This window comes from Palaemon carinicauda, chromosome 31 (genome assembly GCF_036898095.1).
Source record: "Palaemon carinicauda isolate YSFRI2023 chromosome 31, ASM3689809v2, whole genome shotgun sequence".
Taxonomy (NCBI): Eukaryota; Metazoa; Arthropoda; class Malacostraca; order Decapoda; family Palaemonidae; genus Palaemon; species Palaemon carinicauda.
This window is the reverse complement of record NC_090755.1, coordinates 61,343,655-61,361,609: the sequence shown is the minus strand read 5'-3', so window position 1 is coordinate 61,361,609 and position 17,955 is coordinate 61,343,655. Positions and strand designations below refer to the sequence as shown.

The 17,955-nt window shown below is 38.5% G+C and overlaps 1 protein-coding gene across 1 annotated transcript in view; it reads right to left on the bottom strand.

Moving 5' to 3' along the window:
- Positions 1-17,955, bottom strand: part of LOC137624763 (probable glutamate receptor) — a 43,907-nt gene that overhangs the window by 13,039 nt on the left and 12,913 nt on the right. Inside the window, exons 2-5 of the mRNA XM_068355715.1 lie at positions 16,823-16,974; positions 14,637-14,727; positions 14,154-14,312; positions 611-767 (exon numbers count right to left, since the gene is read on the bottom strand). Coding sequence (XP_068211816.1) covers positions 611-767; positions 14,154-14,312; positions 14,637-14,727; positions 16,823-16,974 — 559 coding nt within the window. The remainder of the gene's footprint in view (positions 1-610; positions 768-14,153; positions 14,313-14,636; positions 14,728-16,822; positions 16,975-17,955) is intronic.

Genomic DNA, 17,955 nt, shown 5'->3' with positions numbered 1-17,955 from the left:
TGATATGGACAACTTATAAACTTTAAAACAAGAAATATTGGGAAAGTTATCAATTCAAGAATGGTTTTGTAGTAAGATAAAACAAGCTTTAATTACTGTGATGAAAAAGGATTAAGAAATGAGAACCAATGAACATAGCTTTCCATAGTAAAGCAATCTGTAGATTCTACATTAAAATGGGAATACTTTCTCTGCGAGTGTTGAAAAATGATTAACTTTGGAGGGATACTATATAAATTTTGAAGTGACACCTCTAAAATAAGGAGAGAATAAATATGACTGATAGTATAATCAATTAGACTTTGCATGAGGGTGATATAGAGAACAAAGAAATACTGTATGTGCCAATAATGACAATGAAAAATACTGCATATTGATTTTCAAGTACATTAATCCAAAACTCTCCATAGGTAATGGTGTATCTGTTATAGTAAGACATATTGTAAATATTAGAGGAAGGATTAAAAGAACACACGGGACTGGGAATTTGAACGGAATTATTGGACTAATATTGTACTGTACTTTCATTAGAATACTAGTTGTTCAGTGTTTACTTGTGTGGCATAATAGCTTCCTAGAATTAATAACTATTGATTATAATTTGACTTACGTTCACTTAAGAGATTAGAAAGGATCCATACTGGTTTGAAGGTTAGCATCTCTTGATGGTTTTCTAGATTGTCTTTTACTGACCCCATTAAAATGTGATTGAAAAGTAGTCCAACGATGATACTTAGACCAAGAACTGCCACCAAGACTGCCCATGTCTGCCAAGGAAAATATAATATCTTGAAAACAAAATAACTTTTTATAATAGATTCATCAATTTAGCCTCTTCATTCAACAGAAAAAAAGGTGATCAGTGGGCTCAAGTAGGACGGTGTTGTGCACGAAGTCCAGTTGGTCCGTAGTAACTAACTTCAATACATAACTTTTCGTAAAGTTTCTTATAACTGTGGAATGACCATGGTTATGAGATGAGAAAATTTGGTTAAAGAAAAGCCCTTTATATTATGTTTATATATATACATATATGCATATTAGAGTACTTACTCGCATGTACACACACACACACATATATATATATATATATATATATATATATATATATATATATATGTATGTATATATATATATATATATATATATGTATATATATATATGTATATATATATATATATATATATATATATATATATATATATATATATATATATACATATGTATATATATATGTGTGTGTATATTATATATATATATATATATATATATATATATATATATATATATATATATATATATATATATATATATATTTATATATGTACATATATGTATGTATTTATATATATATATATATATATATATATATATATATAACGGATTTTGAGCGAAGCGAAAAATCTATTTTTGGGTGAGATGGCCATGTCGTCCTGATGGAAGTTCCTATAGGGTAGCTTCCTAGGGTATATTACAACTACGGCGATATTCCCAGAGAATTTACCTTAAGGTACCAGAATTCTAACTCCTGGAGCGAGTATCCCTCGTGAAAGGGATATCGCGACATATCAGAGGACGTATTCTAGACACGTCACATGGCAATCTACGACCTGAACAGAGATTTCGTCTCGTAGGAGGGAGATTGACGAGATACGAATTCGGGAAAGAAAAAGGGGAGCTGCTCCCAAGGCTTCCCTATCCCCCGATTCGTATGCGTGCCTGGCGCCAATCCTGGCGCCATCTGTATTCCTTGTAGCGTACACGAGGTGCTACAGATACTGTATGTAGGGAGGGGTCCTACAGCCCTTTCTTAGAAAGGCAAGGGCGGGTCCATCAGGACGACATGGCCATCTCACCCAAAAATAGATTTTTCGCTTCGCTCAAAATCCGTTTTTTGGGCTCAAGCCATGTCGTCCTGATGGAAGTGTACCAGAGCATTACTGTATCTGTGGATTCTCAGAACGTGCCGTACTCCCCGGAGGTAATTTTTTCCCGGTCGACTAGACCTAGAGACCTAAGATGTTACCGTTATACATCTTTTCAACTAACTATAAACTATGTTAGAGCTTCCTGCCCCCTACAGGGAAGAGTCCTACTAGACTCTGGAAAAGTCTCGAAGAGTACATATATCTATGTATGAATACCAGGCAAGCTAATATAGTGGTCTCGCCCTATATTAAGTAAAGCATAGTTTGTAAAGGACCACTGCGTCAATATGAAATATCGACCAGTTTTCCGCACAATACTTGTATTGGACAAAGGTTTTATATCCGCATAGGAGGAAAACCAATGCAACATAGCTTGCATAAAGGAACAATTCTATTAGAATTATCCCAGATAAGGTACATAGAATGAATGCTCAATTATACCAATAAATTGACACAGGTGAAGGAGACGCAAGGTTCTCAAGAACCAGATTATTGACAGGCAATAAATAGACAGGTTAACCACAATTATATATATATATATATATATATAAGAAGAGGATAACCCAAAACTTTAAGCATAAGTATGATAGTAAACAGAGCTTGTTTGTCTGAAAGAAAAAACATTAGATGCCACTTTTAAGATACCGAGGTATCAAAGTCATAAAAGCCTGTATTACAAATCAATGACATTAGCGTTAGAAACGCTCGGCACACATGTCTACACTTATGCTAGGTTCACCTTCGGAAATGGAACAGTCTGGATGGGCAACACAGTGCCCTCACTTAGTTTGTAGTACAGTATGTAACTACACACTCACCCTGGAATTAATCGTCCCAATTAAGACCACTGTTCCTCGCAGAGTTAAACAGTAGGGTTAACACTGCGACCCACTGCTACCACAGATCTCTTTTAGTTCCTCTACTTGCTTCGCATAGTGGCGAAAGAACACTCTGGAAGACTTCCAGCCAGTGTATGAACGGAGATGTTCAAAATCCATACAATTAAAGAAATTTAAGAATGAGGCAACTTTCCTCGGATCGTGACCTGCGGGTGTATTGTCAGGATCCACTCTGCAAATAAAATATGTGATTTTCGCTCTGAGTTGATTCAGAGATAAATTTGAGCCTGATGTTTCTCCCCTGAATAGTTGACCACCCTTGAAGTCTGAAGTTCTATGAAGATAGACCTTTAGGCATTCTACTGGACATAGAGATGCATCTTCTTTCAGAGGGCAGATTCTCCAGGGACCCCACCTGTTGGTGGGTAACTCCTTCTTGGCGAGAAACGTAGGATCCGGAAACAGGATCAGTTCTTCCCCATCCAGGAACTGAACACGACCTGCCTCTCTCGAGAGGCTACAATCTCACTAACCCTGGCCCCGGATGCGAGTGCAAAATAGGAAAATAACTTTTGTGTCAAATCCTTTAACGCACACTCTTCATTGCTCAACAGAGAAGCGAAATGAAGAACTTGTCTAAAGACCATGAAATGGGCTTTGGAGGTGCTGAAGGTCTGAGCCTAGCACAGGCTTTCGGGACTTTATTAAAGATCTCGTTACCTAGGTCGACCTGGAAGGCATATAGAATGGGTCTTGTCAAAGCAGACTTACACGCTGAAATCGTGTTCGCTGCCAACCCTTGACCATGGAGGTGGGGAAAAAGGATAAGCAGAAGTCTGTCAAGATCTCCTGCGGAATCTTCGCCTTGACAAAAGGCCACCCATTTTCGCCAAGATGACTCATATTGCCTTCTAGTAGATTTGCATTTATATTCCTCAAGGAAGTCTATACTGGCTTTCGAAATCCCGAAACGCTTTCTCACCGCTAGGGAGAGAAAATCATGAACTGCAGGGTCCGGGTTTTCTGTAATGAAGCGCAGACAGTTGACTTCTGGACTCGCTGGGTCAGAACTGGATCTGGTAGTGGTACAAACTTCAGCTACGGTTCCAATGCCAGGAGGAACCACACGCTGTTCGGCCACTTGTGGGCCACTATTGCCGCTACCCTTTGAAGGATCTCAGTTTGTTGAGGACCCTCAACAGAAGGTTGTGAGGTGGGAACAGATAAATCTTGGACCATCTGTTCCAGTCGAGGGACATCGCATCCACTGCTTCCGCTAAGGGGTCCTCGTACGGGGCACGTACAGGGGCAACTTCTTGTTGTCTTTCGTCGCAAAGAGGTCTATCTGCAGTTCTGGGACTGATTCAGAATGAAGGAGAATGATCCTGCGTCTAAGGACCATTCCGACTCTATCGGTGTGAACCTGGATAGAGCGTCCGCTGTCACATTGCGGACTCCTTGAAGGTGAACTGCCGACAGGTACCACTTCTTCTTTTCCGCCAATCGGAAGACGGCCAACATCACCTGGTTGAGAGGTGGTGACCTTGATCCTTGTCGATTCAAGTATCTTACAACTACCTCGCTGTCTATTACCACTTTATGTGGAACGAATGACGCGGGGAGACTTTCTTTAAGGTAAGGAGCACTGCCCTAGCTTCTAGAAAGTTTTATGAGAAAGGTCTTGAATAGCCTGGACCAAGTCCCCTGGACTTTTTTCCGATGAGAGTGACCTCCCCATCCCTCCTTTGAGGCGTCTGAGTGAATCGTCACCGACGGGGGAGGTGGCTGAAGAAGAACCTGACTTCTTTAGATGTCTGGCTTGGGACCAAGGCCTGAGAAGAGTACTTAGCCGAAACGGCTGGTCTACTCAGATCTCTTCACGCGTTTGATGCATAACTTCTCCAAACTCCGATTGCATCCTTTAGCTGTGCTCTTAGCACTGGGTCTGTCATCGAAGCAAACTGGAGAGAGCGCAGTACTCTCTCCTGCTCGTGTCTTGATATCCTTTCGGAATCTTGAAGTCTCTTGACAGAACCCGCTATCTCCTTCCTTTTCTTCGCCGGGGTGGAGAAACGGTGTGACAAAAGGTCCCACTGGAACTTTTGAGATGGAGAAAGTCGAGACTTTTTCTGTTGATCTTGAAGCCTTGGTACTCTAGGAACTGGATCACTTGACTGGAAGCTTGCAAGCATTCTGTCTCGGATGCTGCCCACACCAACCAGTCGTCCAGGTAGGCTACTACCTGAATTCCCTTTAGGCGAAATTGTTTGAGAGCTACGCTCGCAAGCTTCGTAAAAATCCTTGGGGCTATGTTTAGCCCGAATGGCATGGCTCCGAAGGCGTATAGTCTTCGTTGTAGCCTGAACCCTAGGTAGGGGGAGAGTCGATGGCTAATTGGAATGTGCCAGTAGGCGTCTGACAAGTCTATAGAGACGGAATATGCCCTCTTGGGCAGTAAGGTCCTTATGTGTTGCAGTGTTAGCATTTTGAATTTGCAATTCACTATGAACTTGTTAAGTGGCGACAAGTCCAGAATGACTCTGAGCTTTTCCGAGTCTTTCTTGGGAACACAAAACAGCCTCCCTTAGAAATTGATGGGCTTCACCCTTTTTCTCCAACCGTTCTTGAACGTACTCCTCCATAACGGGGGTGGAGTGTTGGAAAAACCGAAGGTACGGGGGTGGAGTGCTGTACCAGCTCCCGCCCAGTCCATTCTTGAGTAGGCTGTGGGCCCAGGGATCGAAGGTCCACCGATCCCGAAATTTCAGAAGTCTCCCTCCTACCGGTATCACCTCACTTGGACTGCCGTCCTGAGGTCTTGCCTTCCTGACCACGACCACCCCTGAATCCCCTTCCCCTTGAGGGGCGTCTAGACGAGCCTCTGGCTGCTCCTCTAGGCTTAGCTCGAAAGGAAGTAGACTGCCCTTCGAACGCTGGGGTGAATGCCGTGGACTGTGTCGACACGGCCTGGGGTACCCACTGAAAGGTGGTCGGGGTTTGTGCCACGATCTGGGGCACTGGGGGCAATGGCAATTGCAGTTGCTGTTGCTGTCTAAGAGACTTGGCTGGCCGAGACGGTAGCCTAGTCCTCATAGTCTTCCTCTTTGGTTGAGGACCCTCATCCGGGGAAGACTTTCTTTTGATAGCCAGGCCCCACTTCTGGAGAAGGTTTCTATTCTCCAAGGCTTTATCAAAAACTTCTTTGACCAAGTCGGTAGGGAAAAAAGGTCTTTTCCCCAAATGTTGGAGGAGATTAGTTTCTTTAGCTCGTGCCTCACCGTAGCCGAGGTAAACACGAACTCCCTACAAGCTCTCCTTGCCTTGACGAAGCCATAAAGGTCCTTCGTCACTGTGGCCAGATGAGGCTTGGCCACTACCATGAACATTTCATGGACCTTGGGGTCACTTGCCATCGTCTCGAGAGTAGTCTGAAGAGACATTGAGGCAGTCAGTCTTTCTTTTGTATCGAACTCACTTCGCAAAAGAAAGTCAGACAGCTTAGGGAGGTCCTTGCCGAACTGACGTCCGGCAATATCAGCCTCCAACTTTCCCACTGAGAACGTAAGATGGACGTCCTTCCAGTCTTTGTGGTCCATAGGCAGGGCCAGCGACAAGGGTTTACACTCCTCTAGGGAGGGGCAAGACTTGCCGGCCTCGATTGCTTTTAGTACAGCCAGAAACCCTTTCTGTAAAAAGGGGGAAGGCTCTAGTAGGCGAGGACACAAAGGAAGGGAGCTTCCTATTCAATGCAGCTACCTTTGAGTTAGAGAAGCCCCTCTCTTTCATCGAGGATGAAAGTAGAGCTTGAGCCTTAGCATGGTCCATCACTATGACCTCCATCGGCTCTGTCTCCTCCTTTGAAGCTGGTTCCTTCCTCAGCCGGACATAACAGTCCGGATATGATGCCTTGCTGGGCCAGAATTCCACCCTCCAGGGGAACTGAGCCCAGCTTATCCGAGATGACGATCTTTCCAGTCGTCATCGGCATGTGCTCAGCATACCTCCATGGGTTAGCATCTGAGCACAAGGGAAGGTCTTTCACATTGAGCTTTTTCTGGGGCCCATGAGATTCTGCAAGGCACTGCATTCGCAGTTCCATTGCAGCCGCCTTCTCCTGATTCTCCTTCTGCATTTGTTGGATCATTCCAACAACAGAAGAGAGGGCCTGTCCCAGCTCTACTGGGAGACCGGCCGATGTAGAGGGGCTTGAACTTCATCCTGGGCTTCTGCCAGGAGGTCTTCCTCCTGACACCCGTCCACATCAGATATCCTGTCATTTAGCTGGATGTCTTGCATCGCGACCGCGACTTCAGCATCCACCTGGATCTGAACTTAGGGGATCTCCTCTTGAGGCTGGGGAATCACTGCATCAGCTGATGCCTTAGGGAAAAAATACGCCCTCATCTTCTCACTTGGAAGATAAGGGCCAGAAGTGTTCTTTTGGAAGCCCCTTACCCAGGTACGAAGCTTCTTCCTAGCTATTTAAATGTCTCATTAATCAGGTTAGTGCACACAGTACATACCTGAGGGTCCCAATACCGGAGATCATCCTTGGAGACAGCGTATGCTGCGTGTCTCCTACAAAACTCATGTCCGCAGAGGTTCTTGCTGCTGACATTGCAGAAAGCACTTCCCCACTTCGGAGTGTCCTTCTGTAAAGAGAAGAAATTTCCATGAGTATCAAGTGAACTATGTATCACTGGATATGCATAGTATAGCATAACAATTCAGAAAGGAAAGACACACACTTGTGTTTCCCTCACAACCCATTGTTGCAGCCTTCCAGATAATAAAATCAAAATGGTTTATCTCTACTAGAGTAACCAATGCAAGGTTTCCAGAGGAAACAGGTGGAGCTCACACCTAGGCAATGATTTTAAAATCCTGGATAATAGACAGGGAAGAACTCTGCTTCCTATCTGAGGGCAGCAGCAAAGGGCTGTGCAAGAAAGCACAATAGTGTTAGAAGATACAGTGCTGTACCTAAACCTTTACTATAGTTTTCTTCTTACTGTATATGCTATACAGAAGAATACTAGTACAGTATAGGAGGATGTGTGCCGGCCTGCCTTTGCCGGCCGGCACACACCACAACTAGCTTTAAAGTATACTACTTAACAGCTATAGGGCGGCAGCAATCTGGTTCAAATGCCTGTGCCGGTCGGCAGCAGCTGCCGGCCGGCAACAGCCAGTGTTGGCCGGCAATGACTGCCGGCCAGCAACTACACAAGGTAGTACCCAGCTGCCGGCCACACTCTTGGTGACCGGCAGACAAGGACTGACATAAGCCGGCCGGCAAAGGTACAAGACCGATGCCAGCCGGCAGCAAAAGAACCAGAAGACTACACCTGCCCGGCAGCCGGCCTCATAGGCCGGCAGCCGGGACAGGTACAGCACTAGAAGAAAATAGAATGGATGCCGGGATAAGAGTGTACACAACCCCCCAAGCCCGGCAACCGAAAGAGTGCATATAAGGAAGGGGAGAAACTTAATTCAGGCTTCCTTGACCAATGCCGTCCGGCTCTGCCGGCAGGCATGGATGAGGGACCAAGAGAGGTCCGGGCAGCACTCGAAAACATAAGACCCTTGCCGGCCAGCATCTCTGCCGTCCGGCAATGGGCTTAGTCAATTCCACATCCCAACCTATACTAGGTCCAGAAGTAGAATGACGTACAGTACAGTAATACCCCTGCCGGCCAGCTCTGCCGCCCGGCAAGGTACAGTACAGTAATGGCTAGGCCATTACGGAGATAGAGGGGGAAGGGACAAGAGGGTCCTGCCAACCTTGCTTTAGTGACAGATCACCCGCAGCCAAGAACTTTGTCTTAGCCTAAGGGAGATCTAAGGGAAAGGGCCAGCAATACTTGCCAGCTTCCAGAGCACCAAAGCAAGGAAGGCGTTGCTACTCCCAAGGGAAGATTTTATCCTCCCCCGAGAACAGCAACAGGACTTAGTCTGGTCGATCACAAAAGAAGGAATCATAACTTACAGAAACCTTCGGTAGTGACCTAAGGGAGCTAAGCTCTCTTTGTAAGTGTTAGGTCAGCGAGGGGGACTCTGCCCCAAGCCAGACAACACGGACTCAGACTAAAAACTCTGTTGTTCTGTCCCTCTTTGAACCAGACTTTGCTGGAACAGGAAGGTACAGTAACACCCTAGTATAGTTTTATCGAAAATAAATTCGGAAAAAACCACTTAGGGATAAGCCCAAGGCTTAAACAGAGGGAAAGGGATTGCATACCTTCTCCGAAGAAAAGAAAGCAACCGGGGAGTATGATGAAGTATACTAAGGCTCCATAAGCAATTAGCCTAGGCACCAAGAGAATCGATTACCTAATTCACCGAAACTCTCACGTATACAATCTTGGAAATATTCCACACAGTCTAAAATGTATAAAATATAGCCTAAAGCTTCAATAAAATTTTAATTACACTCGGAAAAACCAAAATCATGCATTAAGTACTAGGACCAAACGACTAGGCTACATGGCCTAGCGTAGGCCAGAATGGCGAATACTTCGCCAAATAATACTAAGCACGAAAGGAAATCCTATGTAAAGCTAAATAGCTAAAATTTATTAAGCAAAACAACCAGGAATGTCACTCTGACTAACTAATTTATACCTAGCGAGTGACAGTGTCCAGGACACCTCTGGTAGGCTACGGCTCTTGTGTCAAAGATTAATCCTATTAATCACTCAAAATTTTACCAAGAGCCTACATTTATACATAACAGACACTATACTCAACTTATCCGAGGCCAACGAAGACGGAGAAGCCATGAAAAGCTGAATAAATCCAAGATTTGCGAGAAAAACAGGAAAAAACACCGAGTTGTTAAGCTACGCAAAAAGGAATACAGGTGGCGCCAGGATTGGCGCCAGGCACGCATACGAATCGGGGGATAGGGAAGCCTTGGGAGCAGCTCCCCTTTTTCTTTCCCGAATTCGTATCTCGTCAATCTCCCTCCTACGAGACGAAATCTCTGTTCAGGTCGTAGATTGCCATGTGACGTGTCTAGAATACGTCCTCTGATATGTCGCGATATCCCTTTCACGAGGGATACTCGCTCCAGGAGTTAGAATTCTGGTACCTTAAGGTAAATTCTCTGGGAATATCGCCGTAGTTGTAATATACCCTAGGAAGCTACCCTATAGGAACTTCCATCAGGACGACATGGCTTGAGCCCAAAAATATATATATATATATATATATTTATATATGTACATATATGTATGTATTTATATATATATATATATATATATATATATATATATATATATATATATTTATACTGTGTATATATATATATGTATATTTTATATATATATTTTTTTTTGGGGGGGCTCAAGCCATGTTGTCCTGATGGAAGGTTCCTATAAGTAGCTTCCTAAGGGATATTTGACTACAGTGATATTCCCAGAGAATTTACCTTTAGGTCTCCAGAATTCTAACTCCTGGCGCGAATATCCTTAAAATTTCTCTTAAGGATATCGCATAAATCAGGGGACGTATATCTTGATAGGACACACAGCAATCTTCACCCCGAATAGCGTGTTCGCCTTGAGGAGAAAGAGTGGCGAATAGAAGGGGAGCCGCTATCAAGGTTACCCTTCCTCCCATACTACTATTGATTATCTAGATGGCGCCATATCCAAGATGGCGCTTATTCCTTGTAGCATTGATCATGGTGCTACAGATATACAGTGGTAGTTTCGGGAGGGATCCTGCCAAGGCCTTTTCTATAGAAAAGGAGGGCGGGTCCATCAGGACGACATGGCTCTCTCTCTCAAAAATAGATTTTTCTCTTCGCTCAAAATCCGTTTTTTGGGCTTAAGCCATGTCGTCCTGATGGAAGCTTACCAGAGAATTACTACAAAGTACTGTATCTGTGGATTTTCATAGGTGCCTTAACCTTGGGACAATTTTTCTATGGTCATCTGGACCATTGAGACAAATGATGTTACCGTTATCCGTCATTACCACTAATCATAGACAGTGTTAGTACTTCCTGCTCCCTGCAGGGAAGAGTCATACTAGACAGTAGAAAAGGGGCCTCAAGGTTAGCATATATTGTATGAACAAACATAAGTATCCACTAAATATACAAAAGGTCTCACGGTTTGTATATATTGTCGGAACAATTAAGTGTCAACTATATCTATTGTTTGTAAGCATACAATAATATGAGGTTTACTTAAATATATAAGTAATAGAACTATGGCATAATTAATGTGCTAATTGCAGGGCGATATAGGACGCAATTACACTCTAATGGACATGTATTTCAAATAGATAAATTCTCTGGGAATATCACTGTCGTCAAATATCCCTTAGGAAGCTACTTATAGGAACATTCCATCAGAACAACATGGCTATCTCACCCAAAAATAGATCTTTCATGTCGCTCAAAATCCATTATATATATATATATATATATATATATATATATATATATATATATATATATATATATATATATATACTGTATATCTATCTATCTATATATATATATATATATATATATAATATGTATATATATATATAAATATGTATATATATACACATATACAGTATATATATAAATATATATGATATATATATGTATATATGTGTATATATATATACACATATATATATATACATATATATATATATATATATATATATATATATATATATATATATATATGTATGTATCCATCTATATATATATATATATATATATATATATATGTATCCATCTATATATACATATATATATGTAATATATACACACACACACATATATATATATATATATATATATATATGTGTGTGTGTGTGTGTGTGTGTGTGTGTGTGTAAATATCAACCACAATGGCATTTAATACCAAATTCTACCCTGGGAATATATATCCACTGGAATTCATTTATGGTAAATTTATAATTAGCTCAGTTGGTAGAGTCCTCAGAGGCATGGTTTCGGCTGAGTGGCATGAGGCCGATCTTTGCCCATCCAGAAGCTAATACCATAAATGAAGTCCAGTGGATATATATTCCCAAGGTAGAATTCTGTATTGAATACCATTGTGTTTGATATTTACATTGATTAAAATCACAGGTGTTAGTGACACAAATGTATATGTATATGTATATATATATATATATATATATATATATATATATATATATATATTATATATAATATATATCTATATATTATATATAATATATATATATATTATATATATAATATATATATATCTATCTGTATATATTTATACATATATATATATATATATATATATATATATATATATATATATGAAATGAAGTCCAGTGGATATATATTCCCTAAGTAGAATTCTGTATTGAATACCATTGTGTTTGATATTTACATTGATTAAAATCACAGGTGTTAGTGACACAAATGTATATGTATATATATATATATATATATATATATATATATATATATATATTATATAATATATATCTATATATTATATATAATATATATATATATATTATATATATAATATATATATATCTATCTGTATATATTTATACATATATATATATATATATATATATATATATATATATATATATATATATATATGAAATGAAGTCCAGTGGATATATATTCCCTAAGTAGAATTCTGTATTAAATGCCATTGTGGTTGATATTTACATTGATTAAAATCACAGGTGTTATATATTCATATATATATATATATATATATATATATATATATATATATATATATATGTATGTATATATATATTATATATACATATATATATATATATATATATATATGTATATATACTGTGTTTATATATATATATATATATATATATACACAGTATATATATATATATATATATATATATATATATATATATATATATATTTATGTATATCTGTAAATGTACAGTATATGTGATGCTTGATGTGTGTGTAATATTCTTTTATTTTCACTTGTTTGTAATGCTTCACTTGGTTATGCTCCTATGTATTTGACAAGGTTTGTTTTTGTTTGATGTTTGAGTTAAAACTAGTTGATCTTGGTGCCGAGCAACCGGATTTAGATTCTCTCAGTTCACAGAACAAGCTTGCTTATGTTTTAACACTGTCTTAGTCCATTACACGCTTGAGTTTGCTTTGTAAATAGCATTTGTATTTTTATGAACACCACTTGATAAATATAGTCTCTAGGAAATATAGGAATGAAATTCTAATGTTAGGGTAAAGCTTCTATAATAGAGTTAGAATAAACGTATACAACTTAATCATCCAACTATATTGGCTTTTCCTCTACATCCTAGATTTTTCCAAACAGCGAGTGCTCCAACTCTGCTTACATTTCTCAATACCTTAATCACCTCTAGTGTTAGCTGTGATTTTCATTTAGCTATATTTACTTCTCTTATTCCTTATAGCTTTCTTAACTTCACTCTGGCTAATGTTTGCTATTGGTCCGCCTATTGTAGGATCATTTTTCCATATCTTCTTATTTATTCTCAGTGTTTAATAGTTGTGTAACATAGTCTTTCCATCTTCTCATGACTTCTTCCTCTTACCTATTACCATTTGCATCTTTAATAATTCCTACTTTTCCTACATCCTTTGTATCTTTTCTTCTCGCTTCTGCAATTCTGTAGATTATCCTTTCTCCTTTTGATGGCCCTATCATGTCATACATGTTTCTCCGGGCTTCCTTTGCAATCATTGCCATTCTCTTTGTTTCCCTCTTTATTCATTTGTATGCTGCCCTAGTTTGGTAGTTATTAACTCCATCCTCTTCTGTCTATACTCTTTTCCTTTACAGCTGTTTGACCTTCCTGATTCCACCACCACGTTTCTATTCTCCTGTTGTTATTTACCACTTTTTCTCCTACACACCTCTGCTGCTGTTAACACCACGATCTCTTTAATAACATCCCATATGTCTTCAGGTAATTCTGATGTTATTTTTGCGTATATCTCTTTTTAAAGGTTTAAAGGTCGCTCATGAATGGCAGAGGCAAGGGACAGTGACATTGCCCTAGCAATCAGGACAATGCCCTAGAGACTGACTATACATTATATGATCAGCGCCCAAGCCTCCTCTCCACCCAAGCTAGGACCAGGGAGGGCCAGGCAGTGGTTGTTGATGACTCAGCTGATAGACCTATAGGCTCCCCCAAACCCCCCAACCTTAGCTCACAAGGATGGTAAGGTTGCAGACACTAATGGCACTAACGAGTCTGAGCGGGACTCGAACCACTGACTGGAAAACACCAGGCAGAGACGTTACCAGTCAGGCCACAGCAACCTAATATCTCACTTGTAATAGTTAGAAAAGTGCTAAAAGTTAAAAAAAGTTACTATAATGAACATTCCTAATATCAATCTCACCTCGACAGATAGAGGTTTCAGAAAGTTACTCAGATCCTTCTCAGGGATAGGCTTTGGTAAGAAGATCCCATTGTAATCAAAGTAAAGTGTTGTCGTGTAGTCCACGACCTGATTTCGAACCCACGTTACTCCGACTGGTCCCAGTACAGCATCCGTCTTCTGTTAAATTTGGATATGGGAAGAAGAAATCGAATACAGTACTAGGATAACAGAGATCTTATATTGCTTTGAAAGTGGATAAATAGATTTCACATCATAAGCAACAGAATATTAGCAAATTTTGAATTCATACATTACGCTTTGAGTTTTATTTTACGTTTTTTTCCAAATATATTTAGGGCAAAACTACTGCTTTACATGTTTATGAAGAAGTGACCTATCATGATTTGATAAATAATTTTATTTAGATACCGTACATATACTGTATATGATTTATTAGAATTTTACGCTCTTTTTATCTTCACAAATATAATATGTACTCACACCTTCCACTGCCATTCCAATCATCCCTGTCCAAGATCCGTTTGCCAAGAGACGTCCCCATTCACCATCATCTGCTGTTACATAGGAGTGCCTGGAGTAATAAAAAACAATGATTAATAGTACACATGAATAAAAATTAGGGAATAGTTTCTTGTCGATTTATGCAAGAGTGTGTGTGTGTTTGTATATATATATATATATATATATATATATATATATATATATATATAAATATATATATATAATTATACTGTATATATATATATATATATATATATATATATATATATATATATATATATATATACTGTATATATATACACACACACACACATATATATATATATATATATATATATATAATTATACTGTATATATATATATATACACACACACACATATATATATATATATATATATATAATTATACTGTATATATATATATACACACACACACACACATATATATATATATACACACACACACACACACATATATATATATATATATATATATATATATATATATATATATTTATATATATATATATATGTGTGTGTGTGTGTGTGTGTGAGTGTGTTTGTGTGTTTACAGTATACAGTATGTATATATACTCTTTGGCTTCTTTGGGCATAGTCTTTCTCTTGGACAATTTTCATTAAATGCTAAAGCACTTGTGGCATCAACTATTTTAAGGCAGCACTTTTTTGGTGTTCTGTATCATTTCTTGTCTTTAAGGATAAAATTTTGAAAGAAAGACAGAATTTGTTACTAAGGTGCTCCTTTTATTCAACTGCTGACGACAGCTGTTTCAGCCAATAACTAATGGCTTTTCTCAGGGCATATTTACAAAGAAATCCTTATCCTTATATGATGACAGTTCATTCCTACAACAAAAATTGAAAGAAATATGAAAACATCAAAATAATTGATAAAAAATTAACGTGAAACTCTAAAGATATTTTGAATAAAAACTCATAAAAATCCAACTGAAGACATCTGGATCCCCAATATAGATTTAAAATTCCAGTTGGTATTCCAGAGGTGTTTAAGAAAAATATCAAATCCCAGCACAGTCCAACAACATCAGATTTTAAGGCGTCAGGACATGTTCTGGAGATATGATGAAGAATAAACTTTTGCTGGAGGGGACAGTCTGAGGAAACTAGAATGTTCAAGACAAGTTTCTTCATCCTGATGCACACTGCTTCAGCAATCACCAGTCTCCCATAGTCATCATCCTTGTGGACAACTTCTGTGTCCTTGATAAGATAATTGAATGTTTGCCACTTGCATAGGGATGAAATAATGATGTAGATTTTGCTAGGAGCATGTAAGTTGATATTTTTTGAACACCGTTATTGATAGACTATAGACTTTTATTTGTTTCGTTATCTTTATGTATGTGTTTGATACTATTGCCATGGTTACATACTTCTACTCTCAGAACATTTCATTTGTATTAATTTATTGGGTACCATCTACAGTGTGCTTTTTGCAGCACTGTAGATGGGCAAGAGTGTGTTCTCATCAGTTCACTTTGGTGTCCTACCCAATGGTCTATTAACCTGTGACAGGATCCTGAGGCTTTGAGCTTTTCTTTGGGCCCCTTGACATCGCCCGGCTAGCCCCTGGCATATTTCATAGACTCTTTTCGTACAATTTATTACAGTGATATTACAACTGAAGTAATAATCCTTAGTCTTCCCATTTATAACTAAAGGAAAAAATTTGCATATGCTCTTGCTCTTACTGAGACCTTACGCTTTAGCCTAATCAGCCTAATGGTGCTCTAGTCTTACCAACCATTTGTTCAAACCCCAATGACACTACCTTGCTCCATTTTTCCTTTTCTTTTGAAGGATATTTTTCATATTTTAATATGCAGTTTTCACCTTTCATTAAAAGAAATCCTTTTATTTTCAAAGAAAATTTTCCTTCTCATTGAATTATGATATTTTGCTATTCACCGAAAGATAATTTCACCTTACATTTAAAGAAAAATCCAATCAGACTAAATCGATAAGTCACATAACTACTACATCAAAGTCAAAATTATTCCCTTCGCATGCAGTTCATTAGCACAAAGAATAACATTGCAAGGCCTCTGCCTAAAAGACTCAAACACAGGACCCTTGAACCCATGACAGCCAAGTCTAAACAACAGCAAAATAAATATACTTACGAGTAATTCATTTTTTGTATAATTGTCTCAAAGATCTCAACGGCTATCCCATGTGCCGAGATTGTCCCATTGTCGTGTACCGTAACGACGGTCCAGGGATGCCACGTCCCGACAGCCACACGAAGGTGTCTGTCTCCAGGATGCGCGACGTCCTGTGAAAAAATTGATCGTGTTTACATCAGTCTAAGAAACACAGGAGTATTGATGATAATATTAATTACATAAGGTTGACATAAGTCTTGTTCTGTAATTGTTTTTAGTTTTTTCCTTAATTTTTATGATTTGTTTGATTAATTTTATAGAAAATTTTTCAATTCTTTGTTCCTTTCTTGCACTTGTCTGTTTTCCTTATTAAGGCACTTGGGATCATGTTTTTTAACTGAGATTGAATCATGGGTTTTGATGATATTTAATGATAACATTAACTATGATAATGATTACAACAATATAATGACATTAAAAGTCATGATGATAATGACAATAAAAACAGTCAAATATTCTGTGGTAGGGAAAACTAAGTCAAATGCATAAATCATCTTCACTTTAAACACTCAGTTACCCGTATAGAGGAAGTGTCACCAGTCCACCTCACAGAGTGTGCTGTAGGCATTACATAAAGGTATTTACATTATTCTTTATTACTGTCCAACCTCTTCTAACTTTTACGTCATACTGTGACTGAAAGGTTTTTCCTGTTGCACTGAATGGCCTTACAGGCCCCAACGCTGAGTATTGAACCCAAGATTCATAAATAAATGTATAAATGTTCAGTTACAAATAATTGGAATGGAAAAAGTAACATACTGTACTAATCTCCCCTGTATAATAAAGAGCAAGTATCTGGATATATATATATATATATATATATATATATGTGTGTGTGCGTGTGTGTGTGTATGTATATATACAGTATATCTATATATATATATATATATACAAATATATCTATATACATATATATATATATATATATATATATATATATATATATATATATATATATACAGTATATATATATATATCAAATAAGCTATATATATTTTTGATACATTAATGTCTGGATTCTCTTAACGACTTCGGGATCAGAGCCCCAGGCGGAATCACACAAAGACAAGAGCTTGTGACCGTCCGGG